Below are 22,509 nucleotides of genomic sequence, written 5' to 3'. Positions count from 1 at the left end.
TTTAAAAAGCCATCTTATACCAGGTGGTATGTATTTTACATGGCAAATCAGAAAATAACATTCCCACGGTCTTACAATGCAATATTTCACTTTAAGCCACTGTATAAACCAGAATCTTCATATTATGGAATTACTAGCACAGAAAAATAAGAATTCTACCTCCCTCTTAAGCAAAGTCTTAAGAGGTAAAAGCAACGGCAGTGGATTAGCACCATCCCATTACGCCATACTATGAAATATTCAAGTCTTCCTGTCTGAAAATTGCTTCAAATGCTACCTCTGCATCCAATTGCAAACTCTGCAGCGCTTCACTGATGTTTAATTCTTGAGAAGATGTTTCGTTCTGGTTCAAATAAATCTTCCTGAGACATTGAATCTGAGCTTGTAGCTGATCTTGTTTTCTCTTTTCCTCAAGCAGTTCCATTCCATACTTGTTAACAGTAGTGTAATAGTTACATTTCTTTGAGCAAACACGACTGAACAGAAACTGTTGTAGAAGAACAGGATGTATCAATGAGTATGCTTTAAATTGGTACTCAGCATCCGGGTAAATTTCCGTATTTTATCATGCAATCTATTCACTCTCATAGTCCGTAGACATCCAGGACAACTAAAATATGGCTAAGAAAATTAAGTTCACATGTGCTGTATAGCAATAGTGTGAAAGACTTCCAGCTGGGTCAGCATTTCTAAAGTATGCTAATTTTCTGTAGGGTCTTAAAAAGGGTGAAAAGTCTAAAAAGGTGCTAGATAACTTTCCATGAATCTGGACTTTGAAAAGCCAAGTATTTTTGTTGTGTTTACCTTTTTTTTGTTGTATTTATTTTCTCTTAGAGCTGTGAAAGCTGCAGATAATATACAAAAATAATGCTGATTTAAAGCTTTATTCCAGTCAAGATCACTACTTACGTCTTAAACATCTTTAACTGTATACGTTGAAAGGCATTTACAGGAAAAAAGAAAAAATAAAACCTAAGTGGAGTTATGAATAAAGCTCTTTTGAATACTACTTAAACTTTTTAGCTAATGGATATTTATAGAGATGACTGACTCAAGACCACATCCAGTGTTTTTGTACACCGGACATGAACCTCACCCTCATCCTGCCCAGCCTCCCACCCCATTCCCAACAAAATCACCTTAAGATTTCATGGTAAATAAACAAAAACACTTTATGCAGAAGTACAGTAAACGATATGATAATAGGAGTTCTTTCCCAATTCCTCTTCACTTTTTTCTCGATAATTGGAATCTTTGAACTACAAATTGAGGAAGGTTTGCAAGGCTACAGAAGTTATCAAACTACCTGGATAGTTTTACAGAATAAACTTGAATCTCCAAGGCATCTTGCATGTCTCTACCCCACACTAAGATACTTAGAGGCCCATAATTTGATTTATGGAATACAAAAAGAAAAAGTGTTTTCCCAATTAAAATCAATTATTGTTAATGAAATGCTGTGCAAAGCAGCTGGACCACAGTGAAAAGCTAAGGTTGATTAACTTAACTAAATAGTTCCAGTTTTCCAGGATTGTAAAGCTTTTACTATCAACTTATTTTCCACAAGATATACCTTCACATAAAGCTGAAGTATGCAGAATCCTAGCTCTCTATATTAAGAGCTTATTAAAAAAAACCAAACCAAAGCAATATGAAGCATTTTAAGTTAGTACCTTCAGTTTGTTCAATAAACTCTGGAGAAGACCATTCCATTTCTCATTTTCATACTGAAGTCTTTTGACTTGTTTACTCTCTTCGGATGAAAGCAGCCTCGTTATGTCAGCTACCAGTGCTTTCTGACTATCCAGTTCATTCCTCAGTTTAAGAGACGCTGTAGAGAGACATTCATACCTCTTCCCTATATTTGGTAATTTCTCAAGGAGTTCCTAAAGGCAAGTGAAATAAATTCATTCAGGCACAATAAGGAAAAAAGTGATTAGCTATAAACAGAAGCTTAAAATAAGCCATCGGGCTCTAGGAACAACCTCTACATTATGGACCATGTTTACAACAGAGTTAATAGAAGTAAGTTTTGACTTGCCGTAGGAATATGACAAAAAGCAGAGAATTTTAGTTTTCCAGAAAAATCACATTTCACAAGCTCAAGTTCTTTTTGTGACTGAGATTGCCTAGCCACATCAAGACCTGTAGATCCTGAAATGGAATTGTTGCCTGTTCATAAGTTTGCCAGCTATGCTGACCTCGGGATGATCTCCCTGATTATCCTCTCCCTCACAAGCTGGAGTACTCTTTCCCTTTCTCCTCTCCCTCCCAAGTTGATCTACTTGGTCCTTTGTTGAAAGAAAGGGATCATGAAGTTGTTCCTGGCACTCTGCCATAAAATGGGAGATGAGATTAATGAATGAGGAGGCTGAGAAATGCAATGGGCATCAAGACACTCCCAGCAAACGTCAACTTAAGTATTGCATACTTAGCTAGGTTATATATTTTAAAGCAAGTACAAAACTTCCTAGGCATACTGCCTCCATATTTGGTTCTTAGTTAAAAGAAGCAGGATTCGAGTTTAACATTTTGATCCACAGTAAAAACATCGGAACATACACCATATGTCCAACAGGAACAAGTACAAGATACTTGAGAAAATTGCAAGAGAAACAGAGGCAAACAAGATCCTACCAACAAAAGTTAGAAAGGGAGAATGTCATTAAAAGGAATCAATTGATGTTGTTTACTTCCTTCAGTATTAGCTCCCTACTGCTGATGTAGATAAATAGAAGAAAGCTACAAATAACCAATTCTTGCAATTTGGTCCTTTCCCACTTTTGACATTAACTGAAAAAGCACTCAGGGTTTTTCTAGCACATATAAAAAGATGTCCAAATCTGCTGCACAGATGTAAAAAATGCAGTACAGTGGTACTTTAAGTTCCATACATATTCATAGATCTTGGTTTATTTAGGCTTTCAGTGGGTTAGTAGTACTGCTCATATCTGTGGGAAAGTATACTCAGAATAGTTAATTAATAAAAAAAAAAAAATCTAAGGAATGACAGAAGCTTCCTATTTTCAGGAGAGAAGCTATTTAATGAAACTAATTTACTGGAAACTGATTTATTTTTTGACAGGCATAGTGGAAGGGAGGATTTAGAGGAGGTTGCAAAAACAAAATGGCGAAACACTTCTACATGATTAGTTATTTTCTTTGGGGTGGCTGGACAGCAATGAAATCAAGTGAACTTCTCAGTTGAGACATCTCAATTTAATATTCTTGGAACAGGATGCATGGCCACAGAACAGCAATAAGCCAACTGATCCCATGGTTTGCAGTATCTTGGCAAGATATACAATTAATTTCATTAAATGTACACAGAAGCAAGAATTATGCTCCAGAACAAGACAGTATTAAGGTTTTACATGCATCCTTAAAATAAGCAGAGAGGTAAGCTTACCTTAATTGTTAAGTTTTCCTTCAGGCTGTCATCAAACATCTGCTCTGCATTACCCAGTAAATCCACCTGAATGGACATATCATTCAGACTTCTCTGCTTCAGTTGTTCTAGAGCACTTTCTAGTTTTGCATTCGTTTCAACATACTAGAATAAAAATATAAATCTTTAAGTACCATTTAAGAAGAGACGTGATGAATAACTTAGGTATGCTACCTGCAACACTAACCATCTCAGAATTTTTTTGCAATTCTGTCTTGAGCTGGTCCCGCTCAGATCTGACATCCTGGAGAAGTTTTTGTAGCTCATCCTTTTCTTGATTAATTGATGAGATTTGTTCTTTATGTTGGGAAGAGTGACTAATGCTTTCAGCCAATAACTGGTCTTTTTCACATGATATGATATTTAGCATCTCAGTTAACTGTTGAATCTATAATAAATAGTGGAGAAAAACCAAGTATTAATACTCAAATCAGTTGACAAATACAGAGAACACAATTTACAATAACTCTAAAATCTGTGCTAACAGCAAGAAGTTTAAAAATAATTTCTGTGTTCTAATCACTCAGAAACAGAAATTAAAAGGAAGAGGAATAACATTACATCCAGAGAACTCTACTGTAGTCAACTTTGTTTCCAATTGTTTAATCAAAAAGGCAGTCAACATATGTCCACATCACAAGAAAAAGGAAAGAAATGGAGGACTAGCATAAGAGATGGGCAATGAGTTATCTTTGTATCTGCTCTAATGAATAGAAAAGTATCAGTTGCTGATATGATCCCTAATTGTACTCTTTGATCTACAGGCAAAGGAAGAGTTTTAGAGATGAAAATGAACAACTGAAAACTACAAAAAGACTGAGTTGGCAAGAGCTGTGTGCAAGACTTTCTAAACAACAGTTGTAGTTTGAAAGTGCACAAAGTGTTCCAAACCTGCTTAGGTTCATGCTGTCTATACAGTGGATTTTAAAGCCAGAATAAAGACATGTACAATTATGTCTATCATATTAAGCCTACACATGTTGGATAAATCAGTGCCTGTTCTAATGGAGCAACCAACCCAACTGGTTATGAAGCTGAGACAAGTTCAGGGTGCTACTTCTAAACACCACTAAAGAAATTTGTACAAAATCCTTTGCCCATGTTCATGCTTGGTTAGCACCCATTAAAAGATGTGCTGAGACTTAGAAATTAAATAGGATTTGTTCTGAGCAAAAAAAACTTTAGCACATCAGTGATAGAATATCAGAAGACAGAATTGCCAAATAGCTCCTAAAACCAGAACTCCTCACACCTTGCTTGTTAGGCTGTCCTCCAAAATATCTGACTGCCTCTGAACCTTTAACAAATGTTTTTCTCTTTCTTCAGCTTTGATCTTCTCATTGTTGAGGAGTTCTTGTTGCCACTTCAATTGCTTTTCAGTTTCAAGAATCTGGAGTAAAAATAGAGCAACAAATATAGAGGATAGCACGTGAATCTAACTCTCATACATCAGGCTATTCAATATTTCGTGGAGTCTGAGTACTTAGCACAAAACCCTCTAACGTAGAGTACAAGAAATTTCAAGTTTTATCTTTGAAAGTTTCTACTTTCACTAAGCAAAGCTTGCCAACTAGTACATTAATAAATCCTTAATAATATTTTAAAATTTAAGATAAAGTATATTAACAGCATGTTTGGACGTTTTCTGCAATCCCTGTTTACACAGATGAGTAACAACAGAGATGTAATTTGAGTAGGATTCACATCAAGAACCATCCAAAAATTACTTAACATAATTTTATGACTTGGACTGTTGTTAGAGTGCTGTTATCTTTAGTAATTGATTATAGAACTAGCATTTCTTGCACTAAACTGCTGAACTTCCACTGTACTTAAGTTGCATAGCAAGACAATAGATACTCAAAACCAGGTGAACTAGAAGATATTGGTAGTGAGAGTAAGGCGATTCTCCTCCCACCATAGATTTAAATTAACTACAGATATAGGAAGCAATTGCTCAATATCTAAACAAGGACTGCTGCTCAATGGATACCACTCAATTCACTTGTCTTCACTGTTGTGAAGATACGCTTCATCCACAAGAGAAGTATAAGGGTCAGAATTTGTCAGCTTTACTTTCAAAGCTTTGGGGCTCAATTGCAAAACATACCATTTAATGAAATCCATTTAAAAAGTGCCTGTTAAGTCTTTTGGTAATGAAATTAATATATTTTCTGGTTCTTTATTTATTTCTAAATAAAGCAGCCTCAGGTAACATTTTCAAAAGAATACATACATCTTTACCATTTGACAAGACAGAACTTTGAGCATGCCAATATTTTTCAGTCTGGGTATAACATTAATACTTGTAAAATATTTTTCAAGACAGCTTCAAGAATTAACCATATTCGTCTACCAAGTGTTTATAGTTATTATACTTTAATCAAAGATAAAGCACCTTATCAACACTCTCCTGTAGTTTAATCTCCAGTTTGTTCTTCTCCAACTGAAGACCTTCCAGCATTTCCTGGAGCTGATGTCTCTCCTGGGCTAACAAATCACACTGTTCCTCCAGCTGTTGAAGTTTACTTCTTTCATTCTCAGTCTTTTCTTTCAGTTCTCCTAGCAGCTGGTGCCTTTCCGTAGTTACCAAATTTAAGTCCTCATTCAACTTCACTACCTATTATAAAATATTTTCAAAAATTAAGAAATCAACACGTAAATAATAACAAAAAACTCTTTTGTAGCTAAATTGCATTACTATGATGTCCTCTATTGGACCAAGAAACCAGCACAAGTTATCATTGTTAAATATCTGCTATTATAATAAGTCCTTGAGAGAGCACCCACTAACCTATTTCTAAGCATTTATTACCACTTTTGCCTTTTCTTTCAGTTTATTTCTTCATTTTTTTTTGTCAGTGTTTTGCAATTTCCCTACTCCATTTGTTAGCACATTCTTCTGGATTATCAGCTTGCCCTTTCTGATGATGCTGTAGATTTTCCATTTCTGTCAGAACTTTTAGTGACTGCAGAACAAGGAATTACATTGATGCTTGCTCAATATGACTGAGGTTTGCGTAACAGGAGTTAAGCATTTGAATTTCTAGGACAAAACTATCAAAATAATAAGTGTGTTAACTTTAGACTAAACTCAGTTGTTGTTCCCCCACGCCTACTTTAAGAACTCCAAAGGAAGACAGTTTTTTAGTAGCAAGATGTAAACTATAATAAGATTGGATAATCTTAGTCTGCTTATTTTAGTTTTTAAATTAGTTGATCTATACATACTTGAGATCTGTGATTCTACCAAGGGTTTGCTAGAACCCATGTGAAAGCTTTTACTTTTTAAAGTAATTTGTAGAGCTTCTCTTGGGAAAAGAAATACTTGCCAGACTTTCTTTTAACTTTAGAAATTATCAGCTTGATTTTTGTTAACTACCTATCAGAACACATTTCTCTGAAATAACGTGACAGCATAAGCACACTTTTCATGCAAATACTTAGAATATTGAAATCACTAATGTGCCAGGAAATAAAACATCAGAAAAGAGAAACAGGAGAGTTAAGTAGCACCTTTTATGGATTAAGCTTTCTCTTCATCAATCCAGAATTAGCTGAAGTGGTAGGAGAATTAAGCCCTTAGATATCAGTAAACTTGGATTACCACTACTATTCAGCACTAAATGCAAAGACACTGTAGATTAAAAACATAACAGGAGATTGCAGACTGTTTCTGCAACAAGTGGCACACAACTGTGTCTAAATCCAGAGAAGCACAGTGACCGAAGATCAGAGAGGGGATGCGAGACTAAAAAACCAAAAAGAGATACCAAAATCCAGATTGGATCAGTAAACTAGTGAACTAAGGTTTTAGTTTACCGCTGCTCTGAAGAAGTGAAGGAAGAGGAATAAATACTGGTTAGCAGAAGGCTTCACAACTGAAATAATCCAACCTGCTTTTAGAACAATTACTTCGGAGATTTTATACATACTTTCTCCTTGCTTTCCCGACAGTCAGCCTCTAACTGATCTCTTTCTGCTTTAAAAGCCTCTACCATTTGCTGTAGTTCATCTTTCTCCTGATTAAGTAAAGTGATTTTCTCAAGCTGCTGAGAGACATTCTCATTGATTACTATTTCAATTTGTTCTTTTTCTGCTAGTAGCTTGCTATATTCCGAAGAGATACGACTCAGGTTTTCAGTTGCTTCAGTGAGCTGAAAAAACAAGTAAACAACCAGTATTAACATTTCTAATAATCTCTAGCATGGGCAGAAAGAATTTGACAGTTTGGAAAAAATCCCAGTGACATCCTAATTAATTACATTTTGTTGTCCTGGTAATCAAGTTCTGATTTAAGAGTGTTATTGGATCATATTTCACAAGCACTATCTGTATATGGGTTGTTATATTTGAATTATTTTACAGAAGATGCCTCCATTGGTTTAGTGTTATAAGTAAACAAAGAAAGATGTAACAATTTTGCTTAAAAAAAAAAATAAATCAATCAAATTTCATTGCTTCTGTCTCATTGGTAGACAACAGCAAATGCATAAAAATACTCAGGCCATTATAATTCCATAAAAATTACTCAGTTACTGTACATACAGTACATAAGCTTGAATCTAACAGATACTGATGTCTCCTAAAAGCCACAATAGTTTCAGATATGAAAATCAGTACATAAGAAATTAATAGCGCAGCAACTTAGTGAGCTAAATTGCCTTTTAGTTGCTCAAACATATTCAGTTACATGGGTAAAAGATATTATTAGAATTTAAGGTTTTAAAATTTGGAAAATTGCACTGATGTCAAAGAGCGGTATTGATTCCAAATAATATCCCATTGTTCAGCACTAGGGCAAGTTTAGTTACAGTTCAAGAAAAATTCAGTCTCACATACTACAGATTCTCCCTCCAGAGAAACCACACCACTGAAGTGACTGTCACTTGTTGGACTGTCATCCAACATTCTCAGCACACTTCTTTGGCATTTGTTGAACAAACAGGCACGAAAACCAGTGGATCAGCTTTCTGTTGTATGTTGGGAACTGAACTGCCATTTATAGCAATGCTACACGTTTCATCGGGCCTTTATGTTACAACCCATTAGCCTCATTCCTACCCCTAGGTACCCTTCTTCCATTTGCCACCCCCTTCTTCCATTTGTCACCACTCAAATTGACAACTATGGGGCACACTAGTTAAGAAAAGGTTTATTAGAGCGTACATTACAGCTTGAAGCTCTACAGGAATATATCAGCAACTGGTAAAAACTTTGATCAGGCAGTACTATATTTCTGCCCACTTTCTACCAAAGGTCTGGAATTTTTCTAAGGACAAACAGTCTGTTTATAGTCTAACTAGGCTTGTCTTCAGTGTTGGAAAACACATTAAAAGCGTGTTATGTAATAATTAAGTAAAAATATTACCTGTGTTTCGAGTTCTTTAATGGTTTTCCCCAGTGTCTTTTCAACACTCAGAATCTGAGATTCTTTTTCAGAAATATTTCTTTCCAACTTTTTGACAACGTCCTGGGATTGCTTGAGAGAACTCTGGGTATTTCTCAGTTCTTCATGTGCCAAGATGTTCTAGAGAACAAAAGGAAGAAAATCCAAAGAAAATCTAAGTATTTTGCAACATTAGTAGACACTCCTTGATTAACAAATCATACCCCATGCCAAACTACTCCCCTATATATTTCAATATAGTTTATAAGTATTCTTACACTTTTCCCCGTTAAAAGGTATGGCCCATTTCTATAAAGGCAGAATTCTTACCATTGAAACAGTGTCCTTTATATCCTCTTTGAGTTGGTCTGTCTCAGCTTGGAGAGACTCCTCTTTTTGCTTCAGGTAATCTCTTTCCTGGGTTAGCGTTTTTATTTCTTCCTGACATTCAATAAGCTGCTGAAGAACTGCCTGTATCTCCGAATCCTTGACCTCCATGACCTTGTCTTGCTCTTTTAATTGTTCCATTTCATTTAATTTCTGCTGAGTCTGACTAAAATCTTCTCTTACCTCAAGGAGTTGTTTGTACTCTGCCGTCTTTTCTTCCAGTTCTTTCATTTTGCTAGAAAGCTTTAGTTTGTAAAGGAAAAGGCCAGAAACTTTCATTGTAATGCAAAACTGCATAATGTGTACATGTTCTCACAGATTCTTATATTAGCTTAGAGAGGGTGTGAGCTTTTAACGGGAGAAAAGTAAAATGATGAACTTATGTAAGTCCCTGAATTTATTCTTGCTCACATTAAATAAGCACTTGTTTCTGAAACTTTCCTGTGGTTTCTTCTTCACAGTAAAACTCTTACTAAAACATAACACCACACATTAAACTAGCATTGCTTAGGAATTATCAAATCCATAGTTGGAATATGACAGTCAATGTTGACACCTCATAAAAAATATGCACCTTCAGTTCTTTCCTTAAACATGTTTTCTTCCTTTCTAATTGCCAGTTTATACAGTGATTCTCTTTGGTTTGAAAGACCTTCTGTTCTAAACAAAGAGACTCCAGTTCCCAATGAAGAAACTTTGCATGACTTTAGATAGAGTAAGTCATAGCAGCATATTAAAAAAAAATCTGAATAACAAAGATAAAACTAGGAATGAGAAAAGAATTAAAAGGTCAAGTACATAAGGAACATATAGGCTGGAGCAAGGCATACGTATTTTTGTCTGTGAAGAAAGAGACCGCTGAGCTGCATAGTCCTGTAACTCTGTAGACCTGGCATCAAATAAGTAATAGCACTGAAATTCCTCTTGCGTGAATGGATAATGTTATGAATACCTTTAAGACTACTTCTCTAAAAATAGTAGTGTTAACATACAAAACACAGCACCATGAGTATGGTATCTGTAATAAAGGAGCAAGCTGACACTGACCTCTAATTTCACTTCATTCAAAGCTGTTTCAGACTCTTGTGCTTCTTTAGATAAGATATCTATTTGGAGCTTCATTTGTTCATTGTTTTCCGAAGCAGCTACATATTTTTGCTCTAGTTCTTCATGGAGCTGTTTAAGTGCTACATATTCCTGATCAGATGTTACATATTTAAGTTGAGCATCTGCTAGATCCTCTTGTGATTTTTTAATTTCTTCAGCCATATGTTTAAGCCTAGCTTCATTATCAGCTACTTCAGAAAGCAACTTTTCTCGTTCCGATTTTAATAAGCGCAGCTCCTCACATTTTTCAAGAATCTGCCAAGAGACAAACAATATTAATAGCGTTTTCACAATTGATTTGAAATAGGTGCATAATAAAAACATGCTTATATGCAGATATAGGAAATAAAGTATAGGCAAACAGGGATCACTGTATGTTGGGTTTTGCTGTGTTAGGAAGGAGTAGTCTAGCAAACAGTCCTTCAAAGAGAGGCAAGACAGACAAGCTCCTGCCAAAATCTTGAAGCATCTCCTCTAACTTTTCAGATATTCTTTAAATACTATTTTTCCTATGTTTTGAGCTAAAATTGTAGTGATGCTCATAGCTATAATTAATAAATTGAGTATTTAGGTGTATCAATACTTTCTTCATGATACAGAGCTTATAAAGTTGTTAACATCTAGGTTTTGTTTATTACTGGAAGGATTTAGAAATTTTTGCAAAGCATTCATAAGTCTGAGACTACTTGCACTGGATAATTTTCACTGCATATGCTTAATAGCAGGTATTTAAGGAGAAGGAAATCTAGGAAGTGTTTGCAAACAAACCCTTTGAGACACATTTATAGCTAACAGTCTACCAAGGTCTGACCTGCCAAGAAATTGAAAAGTTTCCTTACAAGTTTTCCAGAATTTGCAAGTGAGTTATCTCGCTTCAAGAAGCATTTCTACTAAGAGGTCTTGAAGTTTTATATATGTCCAATTAGACAAAAATTCAGTTTTAGAACAGTAAAGCAGGATCAAACAAAATTGTACATATGCAACAGTTATCAGCAGGGATCATGGCAAATAGGCAGGCAAATGTTTCACTAGAAATAACTCTGGTCATTTGATTCAAGATAACTTTTGGCTTTAAAACTACAATAGGCCTCCATTAATATGGTACCAGTCAAGTGCAACATAAAACCAAGGGAAAAAGTTACGTTATTTTTGTTTACCTCTTTCTGCTGTATCTCAACAGTATTTGGTAAAGACTGAAATTCTGCTAGCTCATTTACTTGTTTTTGTAGAAGTGCATTCTCTTTCAATGCTTTTTCGAGTTCTCCTTTTAAGTCAGCTGTCTTTTTTTCCACTTCCGCAAAAGAGAGTAGATCTAGACAATTAACAAGTTTACATAAGTAAGTGTGAGAAAAAAGCATGTTTTAAAAATTAAGCAGAAAATTTATAATGCATTCTGCATGACATACTAGTAGAATTATAGACAACTGTGTTTTACAATGGCCAGCAATTAAATGATGAAACTACTCGTCTGAATTCGGTCGTATTTTTGAGTTTGACATCCAGTTTTAGATTCCACCCCTGGCCCTCCCCCCTCCCCAACAGCTTTCGCTCATGACTTTATGCAATACAAAACATTCTGTAAGCTAGAGTTCTCCAAGCAGTACAAGAAAGTGCTAAAGCAGTTACTATGTGCCAGCACTACCAAATATTATAATTTTTTATATTGACAGAAGCTCCAAGTATTTGAGAAAACAAGAACCAAAAAATTTTCCCTACCTCCCCACTATTTCGGGAAAAAGGGGGGAGGGGGAGGTGGAAGAAAACCCTCTACCTGAAACAGTACCTTTTGGAATTTTACCATCCATCATTGAAGTCAGCCTCGCGTTTTCTTGAAATACAGACTGCAACTCTTTCTGCAAGTCAGCTTGCATTTTTTTGTAACTGGCTTTTCCTACTTCTACTTGATTTTTGTAGACTTGAATATCGTTTTGCATTTGCTCATAGTTATTCAGGAGTTCATTCTTGAGGAAAACAAACAAACACGCATTTCACACGAAAGTCTACTTGCTTAACATATTAATAGTGTGTCTATTATTTCCTGTTGTCACTCTGAACAACATTGGCCCTGATAAATACTGCAAAAAAAGCCACAATTTAACAACTGCATTCCTGTCAGTGTCCTATAGCAAACCATACCTTACCTTACAGGTCAGGACTATAACTGCTTATAGTATTTTGTCTTTACTCATTCAAAGCTCAAAGTAAGCTCTATTCCAGTTTTGAGTTCACATCTCATTCTTTTTTGTTCTCTGGTAAAATTAGGTTTGGAGTCTTATGCCCTAGTAACTCCCTAAAAATTGTTCATTGCTGTTTTCTCTCTACTGGTAAACCTAAAACTAGCCCGCCCACACCTGTGGAGGGAGTCTCTATTTTCGTTTTATCTTTCTCCTGAACGCCCATTTTCCATGAATTCCGTAATAAAAACATTACTTGAAGCACAAGTCATTAGCTTTCTCCAAATACTCTACCACATCTTATAGATTGCAGTCTTTGTTAGTCTGGGAACAGACAGTCCCTTAACAGCATTTTGTACAGCTATAAATGCAGTTTAACAAGTACTTACCATCTTCTCTTTCAGCTCCAAGTTTTCAGTTCTGAGAAAAGCAGATTCTCTTTTGGCATCTAAAGCTACGTTTTCACTATCTAAGAGGGATTTATTCAGCTGCTGAATTTCCTTAATTAGTTTATCAGAATCTCCCTGGAAGACAGATAAATACTTTAAGAAATCAAGAAATGCATATTCATAATAAAGCGAATGTGCGTATTGTAATTATAATGTGGTTAAAGTGTAAATATAGGCTCAGAAACCTTGGTTAGTTTAAAGGGAACAGTATCAGGCTCAATTGAAAGAAAGGATAAAAGCCAGCAATTCCCATAGCTTAACTGCAGAGTACTGCTGAGCGATAAAGTAGTAATTAGCATTTTAAGCTTTGTAAAAAAAGTTTTCCTACCAACTACAAGGAGGACTTCAATTATGTAAAGCTTATACCTAAATTTAACTCGCCTCCAACAAAACCAAACCCATCTCTCAACCCATCAGAAAACTCAGATTTACCACCAAAATAGATGTCTCCTTTTTTTCTGCTTCTGCTTTCTGCAATTCTTCCACACGATTCTGTAATACTTTTATTTTGTTCTCTTTCTCTTTCAGCTGCTCCAATTTGGAGTTTATTTCTTCCTAAAAGTTAAAGGAAAAAAAGGGAGAAGAAAGATTTTGGTGCTCAGTTTGGTTTTTCAGGCAAAAATTTAACAGAAACCTGCTTTGTACATAGTAAGCATTCATGGGTTTTAGGCATATCTCTACTTATATCTGGGAAGACTAACCAGAATCCAATGATAGGTGGGTTGTCCTCAGCACATATGCAGTAGTTCAAGATAGATAAAATAAGTACATTTCCTACAAGTTTTATTGCATATAAATTCAGGGACAGACTCACCTCAAGTCCTTCATTGTGCACTTCAGCATTTGAAACTAGATTCTTTAAGTTGGCAATTTCATGCATTAGTTGTATCTGTGGAGCAAATTGAAGCAAAATTGCAGAGGATGTTAGAAGGCACCCACACCAGTAGTTTTAGTTGCCAACAGCATGAAAATAAGCAAGGTCTATCTTGTGATTTCTTTTCTGTTAAGTGGACAAACCATATACACATGCATTTCTACCTACAAAAGCTACAAAGCAAGTTGCTACGCATTCTTTCAAGTGGATAGATAAGATGCAAAGCTCTGGTTTAGCTTCCCAGTAATTAGAAAGTATTCAAGCACAGTTTAATCTGCAATAGCTGAAGAAGCAAGGGCAACTTTATCAAAGCAATTAATGCAAAAGTCTTAAAGATATGACACTTCAAATACTAATCACATTAAGGAGCTTTTAAAATCACAAATATCTGCAGTGCTGTAATCTATTCACTAATAATGAGAAGGTGCTAAAATTCAGAGGCACCTTCTGAAAGGAGGAGCAAGTAGAATATTAGAATTGAAGAATGCTTTCTTTTTGGTCTTTGTTAGAAAACCTTTACAATAAGCACTCATCTACAAGTACTCCTGTACAGTCACAAGCACTCGTAAGGAGAAAATCCAATCTGTAACTTTAAGATCAGTAAAAAGCTTTCAAATGAGCGCTCTCCAGTGAGTATTTATGTGTAGTTAGGAATATAGTGAGAAAAAAAAATGTTAAAATCAGAGCATGATTGTAGAAGATATAGTACAATACTACTGCCAAATCTGTTAGACAGAATAACAACGTTAAATGAGTAAATCATCACAGACATACAAGTAAAGATTGATGGATTTCAACCAAGGTATTTAAATGAAGTTCATGACCTTCCAGTATTGCTGTAATTAATCTGCTACAGGGGTACCAACGAATGCTTACATTTTATGGACTATCTTCAGATACATAACTGAAAATGTGAATTATTCAAAAAGCAATTCTTGTGATAGAAGCTACTTTAGAACACTGCATCTGTTATTAGATACACAAAAGCTTGGCAGGGAAAACTAACTGAGGATTTGTTAAATGCTGACTGATAATGAAGACAGCACAATTAGTCTAGCATAAAAAGGGTCTTCTAAAAAGAACCTTAAATACAAGCTAAATCATAACCTATTATGAATCCATTTTGTTTAAGATCTATAAATCTTTGTAGGGAACAGAATGAAAGTGAGAGGCGAGCTTGTTAAATTGTAATCTGAAACAGCACAAAAGGAGGTAACTTCAGCCTCAACCTTAATTTCCTGGTCAGAGGATGTCAAACAGACTAGTGTGTACAAGAAACCTGCAGAGAAGGTATCATGAAAGAAGTGGAATAGTATGTCCATGTCACAATATCTCAAGTTTGAGTTTTGTTTGGTTGGGTTTTTTTTTGTTTTGCATTGTGATTTACTTTATGACCTAGCCCTTGGACAGCTAGTACCTAATATAAAGTAGTACGTGTTTTAGGGTACAGAACAAGAGCATAAAACATTTGGATAAACAAGGTACATCTCCACTAACAGCACAAGGAGGTGAAGAAAACAAAGTCGGCATTCCCCATATCATAAGTTATTCAGAACGTAGGTTTACCTTTTTGACTTCCTGGCACAAAATACAATGTTTCAAGTTTCCACAGACATGACTATTCACACTATTATTTTCTAATATTTTATTACTAAGTTCAATGGATTACCAAAAGCCAAAGCCATCTTGCATTGTAAAGCAAGATGTTTTACAAAGGAAATGGGAAATATGGTTTAACAACCATACTTAAACTTCAAAACACTTCTAAAATGTATTTATGCCACAAACCAAATGTCTCTTGCAGACATCTGGACTGAAATTCAGATCATGCATATATAAAAATAATATATGGATATACATAGACATACAAATACATTTAACCAGACTTCAGCATGCAACTCTCCAAAATTTTAAAGTCTGAAGTTTACACTTTGAGTAAAACCAGTTTAAATCCTGTGTTCATTCACTTTGTTGCTCAATGTAGCTTACAACACCATCTGTTTGTGAACGAACATCCAAGTAAATGTACACTGAATAAACTCCAGAAAACATTTAGAGAAAGAGAATTCTCATTCCGTATTTATTTTAATGCGCCTTACCTCATGTTCTTTTTGTGTTTGTTTTTCCAGTGCTTCAAATTCATCTGTTTCTATTTTTTCTTTGAGTTTCTCCTTCATTTCATTTATTTCTTGTTTCAACCGCTCGTTTTCCAATAGTAGGTTATCAAAGTTAGTTTGCAGGACGTTGACCTCATTTACAGCAATATCCTGAAGAAGCACAAGAAACTTCAGTAGTTGTTGCTGGAATGTCAGTCTTATTTCTAGACAATACAGAACAGACTTGCCTTTTCTAGTGCTAATGCTTCACAGAGTTGCACAGATTCTTCAAAGTCTCTCTGGGTCTAGAAAAAGAATTATTCACAGTTAGCTGATCTAAAAGTAAGTTTAGTTTTATATTCCTAGTTGCTTGGCTTTCCACAGCTAGTTCTGTTTAAATATTAAGTCTTACTGGATCATTTGCCACAAACCTATAGAATCATAGAATCCCACAACTTCAAGGATGACCAAGAGGTTTGCTTTCTAATTAGTTAAAATAATTATTCAGGCTTATAGAAGAACACCGGTGTTGTACAGAGGAGTAAGGCTGATCTTACTGAGAAGCACGTAACGTGTATGCTCTTTATTAGACAACTGAAATAGATTATGATGTTACCCAATTCATGTTAGGTCCAGCAGTCCACTCTACATCTGACATTTGAATAGGAAACGGATACTGGTTGTCACGTTCAGAATTCTCTAACAAAGCTAAAAACAAAAAAGATGTATTAAGAAATACAGAGCAGTGGGAGACTTTAAACTGGACACAGAATTATTTTCTTAATGAGTTTTATCCCATTGGAAAGAATCATTCAATGGCAAAGACGTAGCACATCAAGTAGAACTTCTGAATCTCATTATTTTCCCTTATCAAAAGGGAACAATACTGACGTCCAGCCTCTACACTTATGTTGACTACCTTATCACAAGTTAATGAATGCTAAACTAAATCCAGACTATATACTTAACCACTTTTACTAGTCTGTAATTGTCAATGAAAGAGCCACTCAACAGTAATCCATGCTATTTAAAGACGAACACCCCTCCCGCCTCCCTAAAAAAAAGCCTCTGACAAGCCACATGCAGACACCTTGACAGGAAGGTAGGTTATAAGACTGTAAGAAGATGTAATCTAGTGACAGTACTGGCCAATTATTCTCTATTCTTCAGTTACTTTGTCCCTCGCTCCTCTAATAAGACCTTGAATTTGTCTAGGTCTCAATATGATGTGAGTAGCGACTTCTCTGTTCTTATTGAGGATTTTGGACTTGCACACATCCACCCTCTCCCTCCTCCTTTTTGGAGGGAATGCTATTTGGATGGACAGTCTGTGTTAAAGAAAAACTTCGGTTGCTTCTGTAAAAAAGTGGAATGTTGAGGTAAGCTGCATGACAGGAGTATTTTTAGACCCCTCACAGCTCTTACTATTGGTTTAAACAAGTTAAATATCCAGGGGAGGATGGGACAACAGGGGAAGTAATTTTCTTTGGAAAGGGACTACACTTGCAAAGTTATCCAACAGGAATTTGCCACACGTTATTTCACCTGGGATAATAAGACTCATGCTCCAACTAAAATCAGTAAAATTAACCTTATTTCCAGCACAAGAACTACCAGTATCATTGTGCTAAAACCACTTCCCTTCCACATAGCATTCTTTGTTGACAGAAATAATTTCCTTATGGGCTACAGGAAACTTTCAAAACAGAGTTCATTGAACATAATTTGAGCAGTAGAGTGCCAGCTAAGTGTAGCTTTTGTACTGTCAGGAAATTAACTTGCTTTTAATTTAGAGTCATTCAAAAGGGATTATTTCTCAATTCAAAGCTGGCTTGCAGAGATTTCTTATTTTTTCTTGAAGATACTTACAATCCTCTGCTTGTGGTAGTGTCAGAGATCTTTTCTTTTTTAATGTTTCAGACAGCCTTGGTTTTTCAAAGTCTTCAAAACAGCTCACATTCGCCTGGCTTATTTTACCGGGAGCCCAAGTAACTCTTCTTCTTATCTTGGCCTTCAAAAAAGTATTTACAGAAAAAGTGCTTAGAATAAGTTCACAAAGCAGGGGGTGGGTGTTGCATTAGGCTAGTTCTATAACAGTATCAGCAGCTTACTAGAAAGCGTTTTGCATTTTCTTCAAAATTAAACTACAGCATAACAGTTTGAAAGCAAAAATCTTTGCAGTTCACTGCAAAGCAACATTGAATTGATACTCACTGAGAAGGTATTTTAAAAGTTACCCCTTTAAAAATAGGTTAAATTGTGTGAAAATTGCTTACCAAACTTATTTTCTTAATTGTAAATGTAAAGCTATTTATTTAATATTGCATTTTGGAAAGTATTTCAGAGTTGACAAATAAGACCTAGAAGAGGTGCTTACTTTAGAATTCTGTTTTGAGGAAAAGGAGGCAGAAGTCACCAGCATCTCAGTTAAATTTCGTATCCTATCTTCTTGTACTTTTTGAAGGGAATTTTTTTCTTCCAACAGCTGGGCCAATTGGTCTTTTTCCATTGCATGAATTTGAGTCTTCGAAGACACCTTCCATAAAAAAAGTCAGTTTGGTTAATATTTTTAAGAGTGTATAAGCTGCTCCTACAGAACACACACAATTACTAATATTTAAAAACAACTACACACATACGTTCTTTAATGTCTGGAAGAGCTGTCTTCAATCGTTAGGAAAACTGACAATTTAGTTTACAATTTACCTGTAAGACTAAGTAGTGAAAGGGGTCAAAAACTCTCAAAACCAACACAGTCTCAGATTTTTCTAGGGACAAAAGAGCATTCTTTCAAGTGTAACAGTTTAAGATGACCTTCCCATGATATCAGAAGCCTGAAGCTCTGAGAACTATGATTCAATTGTCAAATAACAGCAAGCCAGTCTAACGCACGTAGTCTCTTCAAATTTGAAGCACTGAAAATTTATTCTGTTGTAAAGAAACTGCATTACAGTAGCTAGCTTTTTTTAAACAAGTTTATCACAAGCTTACAATAATTTATACTAATTTGAAGTTCACATGGGATTTACCAGCAAACTTTTCTGTACTTAAGTACTTTCCTCACTACCTACTACCTCAAAAGACACACTTGTAGATTAAGTTTATACTGTAAATTACATTCAGAAGGAGAGATTGGTTATTTTTCCCTTAAACTTTTCCTATGACCTTTTTATTTGCAAGAAAAAAAATAATGCATCTTTTGATGATTTAATCCATCAAAGTTGTATGTTCAGAATTGTGATTTTCCTGTGCTTAATCTTTTGTAGCCTATGCTCTAACAAGACTTGCAAGATTGCTCCTCAACTCCATAGAGTTTTGGAGAAAGATAAACTCTTAAGAGAGTATACTGATTGGCGTTCCTTTTTTAAAATGTATCTTCTGCCCATACAGGACATAAGTTTTGACACTCAAATGAAGATAAAACAGTAGCAAGGAGGAAGAAACCCATTAATTAAGATGTAATCTTTAATTGTAAGATAAGAAATTAATGTCAGTTAATTAATACTGCCACAGATCAAAAGGAATAAAGTGCACTATAAGACACACATTTCTATTTCTTAAATATTTTAACAATTTAGCAATTCAGTCAGTTGATCTCATTCAGTGTTAGCTTTCACACAGATATGGTTATCATCACTTTTTCAACTTTTATTCTCTCAGAAGTGAGAGGTATCACTTCAAACAATTTACCTGCCCCTCTAGATTTTTGGTATAAAGGAGAATGATTCCAAATATCTATCAGCAATAAGGACAGATTAATGGTAGTAAGTTGTACATACTTCCTCCAGTTGCTTTTTCAAATCCAGAATTTCTTTGCGATACCTCTTCAGGAGGGCATCATCATCAAGTACTTCGTTGACTTTTGGAGTATTCTTCATTCCTTTGGCTGTATTGGCAAACTGGGAGAATATTCTCTCATGAGCAATACTTAGAGAACAAATGTATCAAAAGACTTTCTCTCTATTTCAGAGTTAAAAGGAAAGTTTTTTAGATAAAGAGCAACTTATAAAGAACACATATTTATTTGCTTACTTTTCACATATTCTAAGCTATGAAAAGCTAGGTTTACTTTGCTTGATATTAATACCTAAAAAGTGAAGCCTAACATTTCAGCCAAAGTATGCCCAGTTATTTTATATTTAACAAAAGGCTCAAGAAACCAACAAGATGAAGACAATCCTAGCTAAAGAATAGGGTTACACTCTTACCTGTAGGGCCTGTCTAACATCTTGTGTTAACAAAGACTTGCAGTTCCAAGTTTAGAAAAGGCAAATGAGAAAACAGGTTTTCCACTGCCCTCAAGGTGAGAGACGGACTTGTGTTCCAACTGCCAGAAAGCTCTAGTTAGACAACCTAGTACTAGATGGAAACATTCTGTGTACAAAAAAAATACTTCAAGTTCCAATTCCTGGGAGGACCTTTAAAAGATTCAAGGGACTACAAATCCCGTTGATCACATTTTTCACCCCTCCAACCTGTCTACAATGCAGCCTTAACTCAGAATAATACTTGAAAGCAGGTGAGAAGTTTTACCTGAAGAGTACCAAGAGTTACATCAAAAGAAACAGGAGTAATTGTACAAATAATAAGCGTCTTGGCATTTCCTCCAAGGGAGTTCTGTAGAATTCGAGTCAGTTTGCTGTCTCTGTAATTTATGAAACTGAAGAAAAAGAAAAAAGATTTCATATTTTTGTGGAGAATAAACCCACAGTAAATATCTTTTCTAGAGGTAACAGGTTATTTGAAATAGTTACTAACACAAGATAGGATTTATATAAAAGATTTAAATTTCTTAGTTTAATTAGCGACTCCTCTTAAAACAAATATAAAAACACAAGTGCTTACCCAGAAGGGTCATCACAAAGCTTTTTGATAACTTGACCCAGAATGAACAAGCTCCGGTTTATATTGCAGCCTTCTTTCAGTCGGACACCTAGGTATCACGCAGTAATAGTTATTTTTTTTTTTAATTTAAAAAATTAAGATACCTTTTCAGCCTGTTAAGCTTGTGCTATTCTCAGAGCCATTAGGCCAAATGCCACAATACACTAGGACACATCATCAGACAGCCAAAATTGTTTATAATAGCTCAAGTGAATCAAAATAAGATAGTAATGTATCACAAACAATCATTAATAATCCTTACATAGTTAGTAGCTGGGGCCATAAGAACTTCAACTTTATTTCCTGTTTAGATTTTCCAGATGTTCATATTTACTTGTATAAGTAGAGCAAATCAGCCTCTCATACAAAGAATAATTCAAAAGTTGTAAGAGACAATATTAACTTATGTACTTCTCACATACTTTTTGATATTTTTTTTAGAAGAAAGGCATCTCTGTGAAGCTTCATGCTGTTACTGCTAATAAACTGCACTTCCACTTAGCTAGACTGAGCCATCTATTCACTCTTCACCTTTACACTCAAGTCATTAGAAGCTTTTAACAATCTTTTTACTACAGGTGAATCTTTACTGATTCATCCCCATTCTATTAGTTCAGTGTGTGATTGTTGTTAGACTTCTAGGAAGTCATAGTAGTACATAATTGTTTGCATTTTACAGCATTCAGTGTTTTCCTGAATAGATCCTGCTCTAGCAAGGGGAAAAGAGATTATTTATAAACAATAAGTAACACAATAATACATAGATAAAGTTATTTTAACAGAGGTGGTCATCCAGAGAGCCTTATTAAACACTCACCTTCAGATCCTGTTTGACTAGCTCTTTCACTGCCTGCCAGATCTACCAAGTTCTGCAAATTCATTAAATATTTCACAGGTTAGTTCTTGGGCACTTTAGTTTTAGCAGAGATTTAGAATTAGGAGAATCTAAGAACTTAGTAAACTAAAGTTACACTTAATACAAAGCAAGAGGTCTTTCATCACTGGAAGTAACCCCTAGCTACTACATGCATACCAACCAATTACTTTCAAGGTACCCAAGTATATTGAGTAAATTTGTATGAACTCAATTAATAGCACCTGAACAGTACTTCAAACTTGCAGCGCAATTCCTCCTGCCCTCCATAACTAAAAGATAAATATGATGTAAACTACAGCTTGAAGCTGTAGGAAACTTCATAGAATCACAGATCATCTGCTACAATCTTTCATGGGAAAGAGAGCCTGAATGAGATTATCTAGTACCCTGCATGTCAGGGGTGATTAGTTGTATGTCTCTCCTTGCCTGGCATTGCATGGATAAGGAAAAGGAAGAAATTAAGTATCAGTGGAGAAGTCTCACTCTGAATCTCGTTCAAAGTCAACTAGAATTTTATAGCACCCCATAATAATTTGCTTGAGCAAGTACGCCTTGCTTTAATTGGTTTCTGTTTCAGAAGGGTAAAATTTTTTACTATCTACACTAAGCAGCAACAAACCAGAAAGACCAAAACCACATCTCCCCCTACTCTTAGTAGAGGTTACTATAAAGTCAGTTGGAATAGAGACACAGAGCAGAGAATGAGGGGTCGTGCAAGAGCAGATCCCATAAGCTATGGTAAGAAAAAATGTGGGCAGTAGTTTGACCAGATACTGCATGAGGAGTATTTACATTTAGATGCTAGAGCTTTTTCACACAAAGCC

The 22,509-nt window shown here is 35.3% G+C and overlaps 1 protein-coding gene across 3 annotated transcripts in view; it reads right to left on the bottom strand.

The window, feature by feature from the left end:
- CENPE (centromere protein E) overlaps positions 1 to 22,509 on the bottom strand; it is a 35,813-nt gene that overhangs the window by 7,667 nt on the left and 5,637 nt on the right. For 2 of the 3 annotated variants that reach the window (XM_069855561.1, XM_069855559.1), the window contains 24 exons: positions 21,626 to 21,677; positions 20,770 to 20,857; positions 20,458 to 20,584; positions 19,704 to 19,823; positions 18,302 to 18,460; positions 17,794 to 17,935; positions 16,541 to 16,632; positions 16,173 to 16,229; positions 15,928 to 16,095; positions 13,769 to 13,843; positions 13,387 to 13,509; positions 12,895 to 13,029; positions 12,115 to 12,292; positions 11,489 to 11,643; positions 10,272 to 10,586; positions 9,168 to 9,467; positions 8,820 to 8,978; positions 7,384 to 7,605; positions 5,847 to 6,068; positions 4,701 to 4,838; positions 3,636 to 3,836; positions 3,410 to 3,553; positions 1,674 to 1,886; positions 278 to 487 (listed from right to left, as the gene is read on the bottom strand). In XM_069855561.1, coding sequence (XP_069711662.1) covers positions 278 to 487; positions 1,674 to 1,886; positions 3,410 to 3,553; positions 3,636 to 3,836; positions 4,701 to 4,838; positions 5,847 to 6,068; positions 7,384 to 7,605; positions 8,820 to 8,978; positions 9,168 to 9,467; positions 10,272 to 10,586; positions 11,489 to 11,643; positions 12,115 to 12,292; positions 12,895 to 13,029; positions 13,387 to 13,509; positions 13,769 to 13,843; positions 15,928 to 16,095; positions 16,173 to 16,229; positions 16,541 to 16,632; positions 17,794 to 17,935; positions 18,302 to 18,460; positions 19,704 to 19,823; positions 20,458 to 20,584; positions 20,770 to 20,857; positions 21,626 to 21,677 — 3,795 coding nt within the window. The remainder of the gene's footprint in view (positions 1 to 277; positions 488 to 1,673; positions 1,887 to 3,409; positions 3,554 to 3,635; positions 3,837 to 4,700; positions 4,839 to 5,846; positions 6,069 to 7,383; positions 7,606 to 8,819; positions 8,979 to 9,167; positions 9,468 to 10,271; positions 10,587 to 11,488; positions 11,644 to 12,114; positions 12,293 to 12,894; positions 13,030 to 13,386; positions 13,510 to 13,768; positions 13,844 to 15,927; positions 16,096 to 16,172; positions 16,230 to 16,540; positions 16,633 to 17,793; positions 17,936 to 18,301; positions 18,461 to 19,703; positions 19,824 to 20,457; positions 20,585 to 20,769; positions 20,858 to 21,625; positions 21,678 to 22,509) is intronic. The other variant, XM_069855560.1, reaches the window with a different exon arrangement.

The sequence above is a fragment of the Phaenicophaeus curvirostris genome, chromosome 4 (genome assembly GCF_032191515.1).
Source record: "Phaenicophaeus curvirostris isolate KB17595 chromosome 4, BPBGC_Pcur_1.0, whole genome shotgun sequence".
Taxonomy (NCBI): Eukaryota; Metazoa; Chordata; class Aves; order Cuculiformes; family Cuculidae; genus Phaenicophaeus; species Phaenicophaeus curvirostris.
Note: the sequence above shows the minus strand (reverse complement) of the source record. Positions and strands in the feature narration are given on the sequence as shown.